The sequence below is a fragment of the Cydia splendana genome, chromosome 11 (genome assembly GCF_910591565.1).
Source record: "Cydia splendana chromosome 11, ilCydSple1.2, whole genome shotgun sequence".
Taxonomy (NCBI): Eukaryota; Metazoa; Arthropoda; class Insecta; order Lepidoptera; family Tortricidae; genus Cydia; species Cydia splendana.
The window spans coordinates 3,642,369-3,660,603 of record NC_085970.1 but is presented as its reverse complement, the minus strand read 5'-3'; the positions used below and the strand labels follow the sequence as shown (position 1 = coordinate 3,660,603).

Genomic DNA, 18,235 nt, shown 5'->3' with positions numbered 1-18,235 from the left:
CGGACGCCTGCTCGCGCTTGCGCCACCTAGCGGTCATATTTGTCGTAATAGACGCGTTTTGTTAGAGAGTGAACCTTCTGTATAGTTTGTAGCTTTCTAATAGACCCCGACGGCTAATCCTTTGTCTATTGTTAAAGTAAAACCGCTCGTGCCACGTGACACAACCACCTGCATAAAAAATCGTTCGTTCACTTTACCCAGGTAATTGAATCTCCTATGGAAATTGCAATAAGATTTAAAATGAACTAATGGATAAATATTTTGTTAGGATGTGTGTGGTCCGTTAAAATTAGCCCTGTATACATACCCAAAGTTTATGGCTATAGAACCTAATTTTCTGATTAGAACGTTATCAATATCACTTTGGCCTTTAAAAAAGTGATTGATTTTTGGTGTGTCTGAATGTTCAGAACCTCTCATTGTGCGTGGTCCGACACGCACCTATCTGGTTTTATTAGTAGGTTTTTTCTTTGGTTTGGAGTTTGGATTCGATATTATTATACGAAGTTACCACTTAATTGTTATTGTTATTTTTATTTATTCACGATTTAGATATGTAGATGGCAAAGCCAGCACAATTAGACGTACCTGTTTATAGTGTTATATTAATATTTGTAATAAACAACTCAATTACCTACGACATAAGAACCATAACCACGTAGGAGGGTTGAGGTCCTCAGATAGACAACTTTCAAATTTCAGTATGGAATCGAAATTTCGAAATTCGGATGTCGGTGGTAGCTTTTTACCACTTAGCGCCACTTGCACCATCCCTCTAACTCGGGGTTAAGCGGTTAAACCGTTAACCCAGTCAATTTGTACTGGTAACTATGGTAACTCCAGGTGTAACCGGTTAACTCCGGGTTAAGGAATGGTGCAAGTGGCCCTTAGTGGCCCAGCCGGCCCAGCCACAGTGTCATAGGTTAATTGTTAAACTTAGATAAATCAATCAACAATTAAAATTAAATAACCTCAATAGACCTAACAATAACATTCGTTTTTGTAGTAGGTACAGCCAGCAGCACAAGTTGCTAACCGGGCGAGGTGTTAAAATGCTTGACGCGACTTTATTGTTAAGAGAATAAGAGCTTGTCAAGGTAATTTTGAACACCTCGCCCGCTTAGCAACTTCTGCTGCTGACTCTATGTATGAATGTAGAATTTATGCCTAGAAAAAATAAAAATATGTATCAAATTTTTATTTACAAATATATATATTACAGAATTATATTGATTATGTATATTAGCAATGAAATAAAAGTTTTAAGCTCCGTTTGAAGTTTCAATTCCTCGTGTTCCTATACTTAGCCGGAGATTCAACTAGTGCGCTCAGGTACTCTGTATCTGGAGTTTCATACGGATCATGGAGGGAAGACGCTGCGAACAATATAGATTCACTAATTAATAGAATATAAATTATGGTTATACAAAAGCCGAGAATACAGCTGCCTAACCACGCACCATCCGTCGCCTATATATTGTAAAATTCTAGTGTTTGACCGAAGTTCCGGTTTCGGCAGGTTTCGGTCAAAATTAGAGCATAACCGAACACCATTTCGACAAATGATCCGGTTTCGGGCGGACACTAATAATTTATTCAGTTATTAGTGTTATTACATTTAAATTTTGAAAGCATTTTTGTCGATTCAGTTAAAATTTTTTTTTCAAAATGGGGATTCGCGAGGTCTACTCTTCACAGAGAAATATAATTCCTAAATTTTATTTAGGTAAAAGTCGTATAGAAATGACTAGCTTCTGCCTGCTACTTCGTCTGCATGAGATGATGATGATGATGATTGATATAAACGATTCTATGTCCATTCTTGGGCTTCTAGCTCCATAAAAAAAATCATCTAAATCGGTTCAACGGTTTAAGCGTGAAGAGGTAACGGACAGACAAGAGTTACTTTCGCATTTATAATCACCCCGTCTGTCTGTTTGTATGTATGTATGTTCGCGATAAACACGAAAACTACTGAACAAATTTTCATGCGGTTTTCACCTATCAAAAGAGTGATTCTTGAGGAAGGTGTATAATTTGTTAAGGTTTTGGGTAACCCGTGCGAAGCCGGGGCGGGTCGCTAGTTTATATTATTAGTAGGTAGGTATGAAAAACTTACGTTGATAACAATGTCGTTTGTCTGCGTGCAGCCTCAGATGTCGCGGACACGCGCACACATACCCGCCCGCTACGTTCACGCATGCGTACTCGCACCCATCCGTATCTAACTCGCACTCGTTCATGTCTAATAAAACAAAAACTGTTAAAAATATTGTAGGCAAGCCTCAGCCAAAGATAACAGAAGCTTAAAAAATAAGGGTTTCAACTGTAGCTGTATCTGCAACCGCTACCCGCCAACCGTGACGCATATCTGCGTCGTATTGCAGTGATTGTCATAGGCTTCAGAACTAACAATTTCAACTGTGGTAAGTTCCTCTCGTCGATCAAGTTGACGTACATCTACGTCATGTTGCAGTGTGTCAACACATATGTTCATATGTACGTTATGTGAGGGACCGAAGTAAGAATTTTCCTCTCACCCATACACCGCAGGCCGGCGCCCAGAGAGCTGTATCCGGGTTGGCAGCCGCACTGATACCCGCCGACCGTGTTGACGCACATCTGCGTCATGTGGCAGTGATTGTTGTTTATAGAACATTCATCGATATCTGCAAGAATAACAACTAAATTAACCGGCGAAATCTGGAACAAACTGACTTACTCACAAATGCTTTTCAGGAAAACGAAACTCAATCGGTCTAAGCCTTTTGGATGTGAAAAATAAATCGGAGGTGAATATATATAGACCATACATACTAAACAACTTTTAGGTATTATGGGGTTAGCCCCATACCAGCTGTTCCATAGAAAACATATCCACATGATTCGCCGAAGTGTATGTTACCTAAAACAGCTAAATTGTTTTCACGTTTTCGGTGTTAATCTCAAAGTTCTCAGACATAATATAATCAACTTGTATATACGTAAGCAAAATTACGTATACCATCGTCTACACTGTTAAGTGACAATTAAATTTTATTCATAAACCTTTCAAAAACAAAACGTCCATCGATAGTCAGTCAAGAGTAATGTATAAACAAGAACTTAAATACCGGGTGTGGCCTGTAACACGAGCAAATAATTAAAACATAGATTGTACTCCTCAAAAGGGGACACTTTTGTTCAACAACTTTTAAAAATTATGAAGTATTTAGACTCCCTATTTTTCATACAAATAAATATTATCTTCAATGGACGCCATTGCCACGCCATATCATTGTGATTGACGTTGCTTGTCATGCCTTAAACATAACAAAATTCGCAATACATTGCGCGTCTCAGAATAAACTTTAAAGTGTATTAAAAATCAAACCACAAGTAATTTTTAAAAGTAGCTGAACAAATGTTGGTCAGTATGAGGAGTACAGCCTACAGTTTAATTTTTTGCTCATATTACAGGCCACACCCGGTATAGTGCATTTAATTCGTACCGTCGCAACTTTGTATGGTGTCGTTGTGCGTGAATCCCGGTTCGCATGGACCCTGCTTAGGGTTTGGCAAGACGTGGCCTTCGTACACTGCTGGTTTAGATGTAGCTGGGAAAAATAAAATTTTTTATAGGACCTTGCATTGCATTAGGTCAATACCTTGCTAAAATTCTGCGAAGAGGTCTTGCAGAAAAAAGAGGTAGCGGAACGGGAGCGCGAAGAGCGAGCAAATGCGCACCCGCTCCGGCGTAGACGGATGGGGAGAAGGCGGTTACAATATATCAATCGCCTACTCCCCCAGTAGGGCCTGTGGGCTGGGGACCCACGTTAAAGGGCCCTCTCGACGTCTGGGGGAAGGATCAGTGCGTTGCTGATCCTTCCCTCGAATGAAGTGAGGGTGCCCCCGGTATAGTATCCGGGGCAGCCGGGGGGACGACACGGTGGAATGGTCTGCGAACCCGTGGCGTCCCCCAATAACGGTAACGCGGGCAACGCCGCAGGGGATGTTAGTGGGTATTCTCTTCCCCTCCCTCTGCTTAGCAGAGGGAGTTATGGGAGGAGCGAGTCCCACATACCACCCCCTCCCCCTTGGGGGTGAGATGCCTAAATGCATTTACCCCTGCGTCAAAAAAAAAAAAAAAGGACTATACCTTGCACCGCAAACAATAAATACCTAATAAGGAAATACTAAGAGCCGTAAAGTAGTGCAGCGGCAAAAAATCAATAACAAATGAAGTAGACGGTGCTGTATGGCACCATTCGTTTTTTTATTTGTAGTAAGTAACTGGCTTCCCAAAGTACGACAATCCTGACCGCATAATGTTCGAGACCGTATCGGATATCACCATCTGTGAAATTTGTAGCTACAATAGATTGCACTACTTTACGCATCTTGATAGTATTTCTTGGCCTACGCGGAGGAGTTGTAAGAGGCTTTAACTACTACTGACAGCCGGACAAATCTGGTCTATTAATTATGTAAATAAGAAGGTTTAAAATATCAGTGAAGAAACTTTGTCTTATTGTGCGTTTTGATGCACACCGTAAAGTCATGACGCACATGTGCGTCAAGTTCATAGATAATCAAAACTCACCCGGAGTATAAAAATCTTCTGTGTCTACCACTTCCGGTTGGAATTCGAAGGCCGCTTCCGGTGTGTAAGGACTCTGGTAAACAAAAAATATAGGTAAATAATTCTTTGTGAACAATGTATACTCAAGAACAATGAAAACCGATCACTTTGTATGTGAATTGTCATATAACTAAACGTACTTACATTTTCAAACTCATCGTCATCTGTGTTGAAGACTTCGTTTTCTGACGAGTTGCACTTAGGCAAATCTGGACATTTCCTGATCTGTTGGGAAGATATTTACAATAATATTATTCTACATTACAAGATATTTAATATCTATTATTCTACTTTAAGTACAGTCGACCACGCAAGTCATTGTACATCTTTTTTTTTACAGTAACGCATAAAAAATACGGCAGGTTGAATATCTTTATTTGAACTGTGACTTTTGAAGTCAAGCGTATTTGATCATTTCAGCGGAGCTTAAAGGTTTTAAAACAATATTTGGCCACAGCCCTCCTTGTGTCGAATTCCTCATTGCTGAGGGTCGTGGCCTCCGCGAATTATTTTGTGGACTAACTCCTTCCACTTGTTGCGATCTTCAGCAGTGTGCAGTGCATCGTGGATTTTAGATTTATGCCTTCGCGGATCTGATCTGTCCATCGCATTGGGCTTCTTCCACGTGGTCGCCTTCCTTGGACGTTTCCCGTTACCAGAAGCATTTCCAGGTTATCATTTTTCTTTCTGGCTATGTGTCCAAAGAATTTAAAAATTCTACGAAGACAGATGGTGGGCAGCCTGACAGTAACTCCCACTTTTTCTTGGACACAGTAGAGCACGTCAAAAAATCACTTTTAGTTTCACTTTTAGTATAATGTGTAACCATTGGCAGACCAGGGCGACACTCCTCCTTTCGGGCATTTTTCGGCTCCGTTCGGCTAAGCATATTATTGCTCCGAGCAATTATTAGGGTTGACACAACTTGACCTCCCTTTGCGTGCACGACCACAGATAACTTAATGACTTGAATTTTGACAACACTAAATAGCCGAAACAGATATTGTATGACACGTGTCATACATTAGAAAGGGACAGCATGATTCGTCCCTGAATCGCTATCAAACTTCGGTTTTGTATGGACATTTCGGTCCGGTAGTACTATTATTTATTCTGTGGTATAACTAAATTTTATGTACTGGTTTAAAAGTGCTCATCATAACTGTACCTGGACATTGTCGCCCTGGCACCGTCCTCTCCTGCACCGTCTCGTCCTGGCTTGGGTCCCAGTACCACAAGAGGACGAGCAGGCGGACCACTTGGCCCAACCGGACCACTGTCCTTCCACTTCCTGAAAATAAATAGTTCTTATATGGTAATGGTATACGCAGTAAATACGAAAAATGATCGTAAATGATCTTTACAGTACATATGGTCCTATTTTCCCGCACTAGTGCGTAAAATAGCACTTTTCGTGCGATGTCAAAAGTTTAAAGGGCCATAATGTACTGTAAAACGTTGTACGATGCACGTGCGAATAGGTAATTCGCAACTCGTGTCGATTTAAAACACTCCCTTCGGTCGTGTTTTAATTTATCGCCACTCGTTTCGAATTTCCTCTTTTCCGCACTTGTATCGTAAATAACTATTTCATTTCTCAATCTCATGCTCAGAAAGAGGGTCATTGTTGTTCTATAAGGTGTGCACTTTTCTCGTATTAGAAATGAAAAGTATTACTACTTACCTCACACGGCGGCATGTGACATTTTCTCTGTTCTGACCTTGGCCCCTTGCACGTCGACTGATCAAGATGAAATTTGTCTGATTTACTGTTCTCATCTGGAATACACAATGAAGCGTTATTCTTATTAACTGTATGTAGACTACCTAACTTAACGGCTTGATACGTCAAATCGTACGAACCATCAGTAACAAAAACGCTAACTAATCGTATGCTGTCTGCTATACAGCCTCTTGGGTACCATAATTTTCAAAGGAGACTTATAGCTTCATATTTTTTTATGGCACGTATTTAACCGGTCATCTAATTAATCGAATTTGGGTAGTTTAAAATAATAGAAATGGGTACTAAAAATAATAGTTTGGCAACTAAAACGGAGCCTTAAAATATATCAATATGAGTTGAATTTTAATGCCGTTACAGCTTTTAGCCGTCACTACACGGTCAACCTAACACGCTCCTCCTCGCTTCGCTCGTCGTCGCACCTATCTTTGACTCTGGCAGAACACAGTGGTAACAATTGAAACTAGTAATTAAAAATTTAAAGACCTAACGGTATAATGGCCATTAGGTGTTTCATGATTAGGAATTTCGACTATAAGTATAGTAGGGTATTATACGTAAATCAATTTTTGTTGTTTTGTGGATTAGGAAATTTGACAATTTAAAGTACTAGGTATGCATATGTTTAAATTTAAAATGGAGTATTTAAAGCTTATGTATATAGCTATCTTAAGTATTCTGTTTATGTACAAAATATATAAACAACCAAATTTTATGATCGCTTTACAATATTAGTTGCCAACTTATTATTTTAGACGCCAACCTATCAAATCAAGTTCCCTATAATTTTTTTGGGTGGCTTGATTTTGCTGTCAGTTTTTTTAATAATATGATGCTTAAATTTGAGGCTAATATAAATTTATTGGTGCTAAAATATTAATGCACAGCCAAATTATATTATTATATGCCCAGTGAAAGTTCCTGTTTAATATTTTAGTTGCCCGGTTAATAATAAAGCCATTTTTTATTAAGATCTAATCTCCAACAATCATACATTTTGAGATGTGGCTGTATACTCGTAGCAGGCATCATTCGTAATATAAGTAGTTCGTATTTTAGCATTAGAAAGAAGGTAAGCGATCTTGACATGTCTTTTAATTGAAACCCGCTTTTAAAAAACCAGTAACTATTACTTATGAAAGCAGAAGAATATAAATGATCGCATTAGATTCATAATTGTTACATATTTGCCGTAACTTATTTTTAAAACGTGTTTTTCAATTAAAAGACACATCAAGATTGTTTACCGTGTTTCTAATGCTGAAAAACGAACTATAATAAATTATTTCCCTGCTAAGAATAGTATTTATTTGATTATAAAGTGACTCCCTGATCCCTTCTCTCATTGGTCAAAGTTTTGGAGGGGTTAAGGACGCAATTTTTTAAAGGAAACAGATATAAAATGAACACTTATACGTACCAACAGTGACGGTGTCGTCGCTGTACTGGCAGACTCGGCTCCTCACTTGCCGGCCGAGTCCGCAGGTCACGTTGCAAAAGCTCCACGCGGACCATTCACTCCATTTGCCGGGAACTAGGCGAATAAAACATAGTTTCTCGTTAAAAACAGATCAATAGTTTGTATATTAGTTTCGATCTAGTAACTAATAGTTTGCCATTAAAAAACAGATCAACAGTTTGAATTCGTTTCGATGAAATAACTAGTTAGCAATTAAAAATTACGACACAATAGCACAATTTTAAACTTATTTCTATCATTTAAAGTAGAGTCGTAGGTCCCAATAATGTCTAGTGTCCCCTCTTAATGTCAGATGGCACTCTCTTTTGTAGCCTACGTCAATTCTTGGGATTTGGTTGCCGTGCGGACCATTGACCCCTTAGGGAACCGTGGCGAAATCCTAGGACAGCGCTAAGATAATAGTTATGTTTTCTTCATCAGCAGAACTTAAAAGATCTCAATGGAAATTCCTGGAGTAACTGTTAAATATTATATTGGTACCTTGAGCAACAACGTCGTGCCGCCTGTGTGTTAAACTGGCGCTGTTTTCGGTCACGCATATAATATGCATTGGCCCACATTGCGAGGGGTCAAACTCCATACAGCTAGTAGACTGTTGATCAGTACGTTATGTAGTTTTACAGTACATCTGGTGCTCCATTACGACACCCTGTGCTTTAATGAGCACATTACGTAACTACGTCGAAAATTTAAAGGGCCATATTTACTGTAAAATTAGTTAATTCACAACTCGTGACGTTTTAAACTTCCTTCGGTCGTGTTTTAAAATTCGCCACTCGTTGCGAATTTCGCACTTATACTTAGTTATCATAAATAACTATTACCTTGTGCAACGACGTTGTACCGCCTGTGCGTGGAACCAGCACTGTTTTCGGCCACACAGATGTACTGGCCCGCATCGCGAGGGGTCAAACTCCATACAGCCAGCAAACTGTTGCTCAGTATTTGGTGGATGTTGCTTGAACTATCACTTAGTTGCAGCGTGTCCTGAAAATTTGTAAATATTTATGCCAATGGCAGTCACAGATCAAAGCAACTATTTCCATGATGGAACATAATATATGTATCGGGTATTTATTGTTTCCCACAAAGTTTAAAGTCAAAATGAAACACAAAACGTTCGCTAAATTTTATTGTATAAGTTTCATAATTAACTACTGAGTGACATCAGTCTGTCAAGTGCAGTTGGTGTAACTGGTCTTAGGGCTAGTTGCACCTGCGCCCTGTAGCCCGGGCGTAAGAATACGGCTACGGTATCCCCTGCCTGTCGTAAAAGGCGACTAAAAGGGGTTCTCGGGGTCGGTCGCAGCTAGGGACTGCGACTGAAAAAAGAGGGGACCCACAAAGGGGCATAGCGCTAGGACGGCACTGGCGCGTTCATTGGAGATCCCAGAGCCGTCCGAAATGCGCCGAGGAAGACTACTGGGAGGTTTTTAGTCGGTGAAAGTCCGACATAACCTCCGCGCTGTCCCTGCGGTGCGGAGGTATCCATAACGGATTTTCCTCCCAATAAAAAAAAAAAAAAAAAAAAGGGTTTAGTTGCACCAACCACTCTTAACAGACTGATCAACATCACTCAATAGAGAACTAGGAAAATTCCCATACAATAAAATTTTGCGAACGCTTTAACGGTAACAGACGGTTTGGTGCAACCGACCCTTAGTCTTTGGCCGCAAAAGACGTCTACGTTTAGTAATTTGTACCTTCAACCAAGAAATCCTCGGCATTGGATGTCCATCAACCTCGCACTTCAATACAAGGCTCCTTCTCAACGGCACAACTCTCGTTTCACTGATGTTAGCGCCTACATTGCCAGCAATGGAGGGCGGTTTTTCGATGGTAACGTCGAATATCACTTCGGTTGTGCCGACTTTATTCGTCATTATGCAGGAGTAGAGGCCAGAGTCAAATGTCTCGGTTTTGGGTATGATCTGTAAGGTAAGCAACTGTTAAGAATTGATTGAATGTAATGTATCTAATACCTATAAACAAGCAATTCCTGTTTATTTATATATTTCGGGGATCTCAGAAACGGCTCTAACGATTTCGAAGAAATTTGCTATATGGGGGTTTTCGGGGGCGATAAATTGATCTAGCTAGGTCTTATCTCTGGGAAAACGCGCCTTTATGATTTTTTATATGTATTTCCAGCAAAGCTCGGTCTCCCAGATATTCATCTTTATAAGACCACCTTAATGGCAGCTTTCCGCAAAATTGTACAATTAAATTGTTGAATTAGGTAGTAATTACAAACATCAAATATGACAAAACAAAACTAAGATTACACTGGTTTTCTTCTTGGTGTTTGGACCTCTAACTAAATTATAAATTAATTATTTATTAAAAAAAATCTCTTGATAAAGTGCAATAGAAACGAGACTGTTGGAAAAATTCCCCGTATAATAATAGACCACTATAATTATACTCCAATTAAATTTTAATTGGAGTATAATTATAGTGGTCTATTATAGTGTCTGCGTTACACTATTTTTTCTACTTTACACGCGTGTTACGCACGCTAAGGTACAAGCAGCAACACTCCTAACTGTACATCGGGGGACCTTATTACAATAGGCATAAGGTCCACCGATGTACAGTTAACAGTGAGGGCGATGGTACATTAAGCTACGTAACTTACCAATGTACCGTTGTCCTGAAACAGTGACAGCCTCGTTGTGTTGACGAGCTCCGTGTAGGGTTGCTTGATCCACGAGACGTACGGGGAAGGACTGCCTTCGACAGGGCAGGTTAGGGTCAATGGCCTGCCTACTCGGATTGATGTAGAGTGGGAGTCTTTGGATGGCGGTGGTGGTACTAGAAACAAATGGGGTTAGAAATTAAAGACATCGAATTTCTCACTAATATCACTGTAGATGGCACTTTTATAAAAGAGTTCTAAGTGACAAATGATGACAGCCAGATTGTTGTGTCTGAACTCTGAAGTCTATATATAGGCCCCGTGCATGAACTATAGGGGGCAGCATAGGAGCCGTCAGATTTTTAGCTCGAGGCGTAAATATGTCGTTTATGCTTCCGATGTAGCCCACAAGATGGCAGAACCTACTATGCGCACGGTCCCTATAGGCGGATCCACACAGAAAAAAAGCTCGGTCTGTAATGACAGACATGCCTCGCGAGACACATCTTCACAGACCGAGCTTCTTTGCGATACAATTTTCTCACGAGGTTTCTCGTTCTGTATGGACCCACTTTATGATTAATTTTTCCAGTGCCCGGATTATTCGGTGCCCATATATATCAACAAGTTAGTTTGCAAGTAGTTTGGGTTTTCTTACCCAAAACATCAACTATGTATACGATGCTGGTGTTCCCAACGCTGTTCCTAGCGACACAGATGTAGTTCCCGCCCTGTTCCGGTCGGGCCTCGCGCGATTCAATCACTTCTCCGAAGTCAGTTGATACCATGCTTTCGTCAAACAATCTGAAATGGTCCATAGTTTCACAAACTTGTTTCTAAACAAAAAACCAGATACTATAGACCGCAAACCTTTTAGCAGCCAAGGGCCACATAGTAGTTAAGGAAGATGACGCGGGCCGCACTTTGTTAATATGTGTGACTTTATCACACATTGTTGTTTGACAACATTATATACATACAAAATAGCCAGGGGGGCTCGCGGGCCGCTTGTTGCCGACCGCTGCTATAGACAATATTCTTAAAAGTCTGAATGTAGTCAATGTGAGATTCCGAGGGAGAGATCCGGCCACTCAGTGTCATGAACTGACATGTCAGGAGAATAGGGAGACAAATATCGAGCGCACCGTTTAGTTAGACAACGACTGTGTATGCGCGAACGATGAAAGCTGTTTGCTGTTATAGCCAATAAGCAAGGAGTCATTGTAAAAAAGTTATCGTTCGAACATTTCGACGAGTGACGAGGTGAGTATGGTTATATAGGGTTAAAAACCAGACAAGTGCGAGTCGGACTCGCCCACCGAGGGTCCCGTACTTTATAGTATTTGTTGTTATAGCGGCAACAGAAATACATCATCTGTGAAAAATTTTAACTGTCTACCTATCACGGTTCATAAGATACAACCTGGTGACAGACAGACGGACAGTGAAGCCTTAGTAATAGGGTCCCGTTTTTACCCTTTGGGTACGGAACACTAATAAACAAGAATGAAGATTCGGATAACTTTGATGCAATGAGATGAGATGAAAGCCAAATAAATTTACCTCAAAGGGACGCCATCCTTAAACCAATATACTTCAGGCATAGGGTTGCCATAAGGATGGCAGTGAAGGTTGAACGCTTGACCGGATATCACCTCCAGTCTTGTCTCCGTCTCCGTGGAGTTCCAGTTTTGGTATAGGGTTGTGAATATTTTAGGGGGCTCTGAAAACATTTAAGTACGTCAGGACAATTCATTTATTTTTATTAAGTTAGTTTGTCAAAGAAGGTAAAAAAAACAGATATTTCGCTTGAGGGGTCTCAAAATGAGCACTCGCAGCAAAATTCAACATTACTCTCATATAGCACAAATAAATTTGAAATAGAAAACTCCCATGAGACTCAAACCTTTTTTTTAAACGGAGGTAGGTACGCGAACAAAGTGTGAGATCTTCTATTCTCCTAGGTAACATAAAAAATGCCTTCCTTAATTAAGTTTTACACACCTAGCACATCTACCTTGGTTCTCCGATCATCCGTTCCGCCTTCGTTACTCGCCACGCAAGAATACACGCCAGAACTACTAGTATTCACATTACTGAATACTAAGTCAGCATAATGTATGTCTTGCTGGTTTTCGCTAAGTGTTTTCCCGTTTTTGATCCACTGTATTTTGGGGATGGGTCGGCCGGAAGCTTTGCAGGATAATCGGGCAGCGCTGCCAACCTGAAAATTATAAACGTTTTATGGTCCTTCGAACCGGATTTATTGGCCTATATTTTGATGCAATGTCACTTGTTAATCAGTTTAAACTTGGAATTTATAGAGCGAGAATAGGGTAAATAATTGAATCAGTTTTCTACAAAGAAGAAGAAAGTTACGTACAATAATGTTGTACAGTCAGCAGCAGAAGTTGCTAAGCGGGCGAGGTGTTCAAAATTACCTTGACACGCTTTTATTTTCGTAACAATAAAGTCGCGTCAAGATAATTTTGAACACCTAGCCCGCTCAGCAACTTCTGCTGCTCACTGTACAACAGTCGTTTTATACCTTCTTAATATTTTTACCTGTGTATAATTTCGTTCATTCAGTAAGTTGCAAAACTAAGTTGCAAACCGATTACTATACGATCCCCGGCGATCTAACATGCAGTCGTAACAAGGACTAACTTTCTGTGAGAAAAGTAACAAGTGGACAGCTGAGGCCCGTTTCTCAAAAGCTTGTAACTTGTAATTAATACAAGTGGCAGTCCCTTTCTAACAAAAGCTTTCAAAAAGTGACATCCGCTTGTAGTACAAGTTACAAGTTTTGAGAAACGGGCCCCGGGTTCGAATGTTATAAAGATACAAGTTCACTGTTTGCCTCTCTTTCTAACAAATAAGATTACTTTACCACAATTTCTGCATGTCCTTCCACAGTGCTCCCTTCTTCATTATACAGTACAATTTCCTCAATAACGGCCGGCGCGGCAATAGCCACATTGTACACTATGTGCGCCGCGCCGGCAATGTTGCGCGCCGAGCAACGGAACAGGCCCTCTGAGGTGTTGGACACGTTGGTAGTGGTCAGTGAAGAGTTGATGAGACGCCAGTTAGGGTTGCTAAAAATGAAAAAGGCATACTAAATCAGAATCTCAGTCAATAATTGGTACCTACTATAGCTGGTCAAGCAGATCTTGTCAGTAGAAAAAGGCGGCAAATTTGAAAAATGTAGGCGCGAAGGGATATTGTCTCATAGAAAATTTGAATTTCGCGCCTTTTTCTACTGACAAGATTTGCTTGACCATCTATACTTTATCCTCCCAAAGGCCCAAGGTCCTACCTATAGTACCTCTTCAGTTAGATGAAATTTAAATCCTATTCAATTGGAACAGAGTCGCTTTTGCTTTGTTTCGTCCAATATTCCAACAACGCAAAATCAACTCTATTTCCTACACTAGGTTTAAATTTCAGTGGCAAAATTAGGATTTTTCATTTGTATGGCTAGGCCTTAGGAGGTTATCAAAACTCATCTTCTCATTGTATCAACACGCACCAAAAGTCATCATCTTCCTCGCGTTGTCCCGGCATTTTGCCACAGCTCATGGGAGCCTGGGCAACTAATCCCAATAATTGGCGTAGGCACTAGTTTTTACGAAAGCGACCGCCATCTGACCTACCAACCCAGAGTGTACAACTAGGCCTTATTTCCCAATAAGTCTAGTTAAGTCCGGTTTCCTCGCGATGTTTTCCTTCACCGAAAAGCGACTGGTAAATATCAAATGATATTTCTTACATAAGTTCCGAAAAACTCATTGATACGAGCCGGGGTTTGAACCCGCGACCTCCGGATTGTAAGTTACACGCTCTTACCGCTAGGCCACCAGCGCTTCTCACCAAACACGCACCAAAAGTAATTTGTTTATAAGTATTCAAATATGAACTCGTTTTCGATCAACGACCAATGTCAAAATGATACGAGAGATCTTTATGTACCTATCTGTACTTTAATACTATTAAATCGTATTCTGTGTAAGATTGGTATGGTATACCTGTATGTCCATTCAATTGAGGGTTGTGGAGATCCCTTGGCGTTGCATTGTAGGGTTGCGTTCATTCCTTCCTTCAGTTGGACGTCTAACAAGTCGAACTCCGATATAAAAGGCGGAACTGGAAAATATCCGATATTTTTTTAAGTTCAAATCTTATCTAATGTACCCATGAGTAGAGAAGAAATTTGAATTCGATTATAATCAATAGATTTTGAAATTTCTTTAAGCCACGAGTAGTTCGTTCGTTCCGTACTTTTTAACCGACTTCCAAATGTCAAAGGAGGTTATCAATTCGGTTGTATGTTTTTTTTAGTATTAAAATTTGTTGTTATAGCGGCAACAGAAAGCGGCGTCATCTGTGAAAATTTCAACTGTCTAGCTATCACGGTTCATGAGATACAGCCTGGTGACAGATAGACGGACAATGGAGTCTTAGTAATAGGGTCCCGTTTTTACCCTTTGGGTATTACGGAACCCTAAAAAAATAACATTTCGTGTATTATGGACTTATGAAAACAGTTTGATCCAATAGGTACTACCCCATACAATGAGTTTTCCAATGTCTGTTATGGCTATTATGCGTGGGCAGTATGTTTCGTACCTAGAACATCTAAATTAAACTGTCTGACCACAGTGCCATGCTTGTTACTGGCTATGCACTTGTATACTCCAGTATGGTGCAGCTGTAGATTCTTAAGCTTCAAACGAGGTTTATCTTCGCCTAGCATTATTCGGGAGTTGGCCAGCCACCTTATCTGCAAAAAAAGGTATTATAAGGGAGGGCTTATACAATCGTGAGGAGTCTGGAGTCGTGTTGTCCCTACATCACGAACAAAAACCATAAAATAATCTTTCTGTCCTAAACAACAAGTTGTAAGGTATCAAGCCATCCGAATTTTTAACCAACTACCTACAAATCTAAAAGTTGTTACAGAAAATATTTAGTAAACATTTACCTTAATGTACTGGCGCAGTCGGCAGGATCGTTACATTTATCAAGAATATATTTTTGCTATTAAAAGCTCTATCGCTCACTGTCACTGCAAGGCAGTAATTCTTCCTCGACAAGTGGAAAAATTACTGCTTTGGTTGAGACTTGAACTCACGGCCTTTGGTTCAAGTCTAATCCAAGGCAGTAAATTTTCCACTTTTAAATTTATTCTAATTTTAATATCATCATTCGCAGACGTTTCTGCTTGTTAAAAAATACTTTATATATATTATGTCTCTCCCACCCTCAAAGAAGCGTTGAGAAGTCTGTAATCTTACCGTAGCGCTCGGTCTAGCGTCAACTCCACACTCCAACCACCTATCCTCTCCTCGCACCACTGTCACATCTCCTTTCTCTTCTTTTATAAACCGTGGAGGCCACTCCACTTTAACTCGCACTGTAGTGTGAGTGGAACCTATGGCGTTGGTCACTACACAGGCGTATGTAGATTCATTGAGACGAGAGATATTGGGGAGCGAGAGGCGACCATGCGATATTAACTTGGCGTCCTGAAAACAATAGGTAAAATTATCAAGAAAATTTAAAGTCAGCTAGGTATACATTCATTACTTCAATTCTGTCAGGATCGCCATGTGACGTGGAAAGTAGATTAGTTTGGAGTGTGAATTTTTAAATGTGTAGCGCTTAAAAGTGGCTAAGGTTGCTGCTGTTATACAATAAGCACGTAAATCTACGGGAACCATCCCTTAAAACTGGTTGATGGGGAACTGGAGCATAAACACTGTAAGGACATTTTTTTGTCGCTTATTTTATGGTATTCGTTTATTCAATGTTTCTCAAGTGCCTTATTTACACACTAAAAGCTAAGCTATTGGCAAAGATATATACGAGTATAACTCCGTATAAGATAAATAAAGTCTAAGAAAAAAACATGCCTACTAAAATCAAGAAAAAAATATGCTCGAAAAGATGACGGCCTATACTCGTGTATAGGCCTCTATACTAAATTCTCTAAGCTATTGGGAAAGAGAACAGGTTTCATGCAACTTCATAATGGAATCGAACCTTATACCATGTGACTGAGCCAGTCCGCGAAGCCTTTATTGGACATGCCACAGAAACGTTGTTGCCTTCTACGACTGTAAATGTTGATTGAGACTCGTCCGCTTGCACTTTCGTAGGTAGAGCTGAAAACCAATCAAACGGCTGTAGCTTTTATTTACTGACTACTAATGAATTATGATTCTCCAGCCGTTTTTTTTTCGATAAAATATGTCTAACCGTCTAAAATACATAATAAATGGGACTTTGCCCCATGTTGGGCGCCATTTGTTATGTATTTTCAGGGAATTTATTAAAATTGAAACTATTTCAAACCCCCTCGTGCGCGTTTGAAGATCCTCTAAATGGATCGAAACATGTCGAGCGATTACCGACTAAAATTAAGTGAGTAACCCGTTTAAACTTTAATATGTTCGAGTGTCTGGGAGCTTTATATTTAAGTAAATACTTACTATAAATCTCAACAGGAACGGTCTTTTTGTCCACTCCAGCTGTGTTCTTCGCTAAGCATGTATAGAACCCGCTCAGATCCTCAGATGGCAACTTTATAGTTAGAGTTCCGTCAATGTCTAAGTCATATTTGCTGTCTGTAAATTTATGTGGCATATTTAAATGTATTCGAGTAACCTGTTTGAATTCTGTTACTGTTGTACACATAAGTTTATTATTTAGAATCTTTCCCTGTTATTTCTACCCGAAATCACGAGCTTTAGTGATTAAAATAAGAAAAAACACAGGAAACAATAAGTGGTATGTACAACTTTAAAAAAAATGCTCCGGGATTTTCACCATTCATTAGTAGATTACTACTTATGTGCATAAATTAAAGAAGTCTTTCAAAATTAACTGACGCACTCGGTCACGCACCTTTGTCAAGATACAAGTCATCTTTCATCCAGTAAATGTATGGTCTAGGTTTGCCTGCAGCTTTACATGTGATCTTTAACAGCAGGTCCTTTTCCGTCGCTATGTATGGCCCGGTGTAGTTGTCTTCTAAAATCCTTGGTGGCTCTAAATTAAATTAAATTACATTAGATGTATCAGGCGCGGATCCAGCCCTCAAACAAGGTTGTGGTCACAGCCACTCCAAAATCGGCCAAGTGCGAGTAGGGGGTACCTGATGATTCCCCGACCAATAAATTCGCAGAGGGATCACAAGCGATTTATTTCAGTCTACGAGTATACACACTTAGCGCCACTTGCACCATCCCACTAACCCGGAGTTAACCCGTTAAACCGTTAACCCAGTGTCAAATTGTACTGGTAACCTTGGTATTCTTCTCATATCCTTGCAAATAATTAGGGCTCTGTATTCAGCTGGAGTACCTACCCTAATGATTCCCCGACCAATTTTTAGCAGATTGTCAATTTGCTTACAACGTTTCGCCGAAAATGGTTTCGTAGAGTCAATTATTCGTAGATGTAAGTTTTGGTCAACTAACTTTTGGTAGACTCTTGATTCACATATCATTCAGTTCGCTTCTGTGTAAATTAGCAGACCAATTATTAGAGTATTTTTCATTTGGTAGAGTAATCTTTTCATCAAGCAACCTTCAGCCGAGTAACGTTTTATAACTTTTTTTAAAGTTTTTGTCAAGTGGCACTCGATCACACTACATATAAGTATACTTAAGTGCTGTGGACGGTTTTACCTGTGGACACTAATACCGGTATTTAAGGCGAAGCAGGAGCTGAGTTTTAAATATTTTA

The 18,235-nt window shown here is 39.9% G+C and overlaps 1 protein-coding gene across 1 annotated transcript in view; it reads right to left on the bottom strand.

Annotated features, from left to right (window-relative positions):
* Positions 1-1,237: 1,237 nt before the first annotated feature.
* LOC134795197 (hemicentin-1-like) overlaps positions 1,238-18,235 on the bottom strand; it is a 40,106-nt gene continuing 23,108 nt past the window's right edge. The window contains exons 26-47 of the mRNA XM_063767027.1: positions 17,393-17,536; positions 16,978-17,112; positions 16,529-16,650; positions 15,781-16,011; positions 15,113-15,266; positions 14,512-14,629; positions 13,374-13,581; positions 12,488-12,707; positions 12,047-12,206; positions 11,142-11,287; positions 10,484-10,659; positions 9,549-9,776; positions 8,670-8,832; positions 7,786-7,899; positions 6,306-6,400; positions 5,790-5,912; positions 4,766-4,846; positions 4,583-4,655; positions 3,492-3,596; positions 2,541-2,669; positions 2,120-2,245; positions 1,238-1,376 (exon numbers count right to left, since the gene is read on the bottom strand). Coding sequence (XP_063623097.1) covers positions 1,282-1,376; positions 2,120-2,245; positions 2,541-2,669; positions 3,492-3,596; positions 4,583-4,655; positions 4,766-4,846; positions 5,790-5,912; positions 6,306-6,400; positions 7,786-7,899; positions 8,670-8,832; positions 9,549-9,776; positions 10,484-10,659; positions 11,142-11,287; positions 12,047-12,206; positions 12,488-12,707; positions 13,374-13,581; positions 14,512-14,629; positions 15,113-15,266; positions 15,781-16,011; positions 16,529-16,650; positions 16,978-17,112; positions 17,393-17,536 — 3,146 coding nt within the window. The 3' untranslated portion in view covers positions 1,238-1,281. The remainder of the gene's footprint in view (positions 1,377-2,119; positions 2,246-2,540; positions 2,670-3,491; positions 3,597-4,582; positions 4,656-4,765; positions 4,847-5,789; positions 5,913-6,305; positions 6,401-7,785; positions 7,900-8,669; positions 8,833-9,548; positions 9,777-10,483; positions 10,660-11,141; positions 11,288-12,046; positions 12,207-12,487; positions 12,708-13,373; positions 13,582-14,511; positions 14,630-15,112; positions 15,267-15,780; positions 16,012-16,528; positions 16,651-16,977; positions 17,113-17,392; positions 17,537-18,235) is intronic.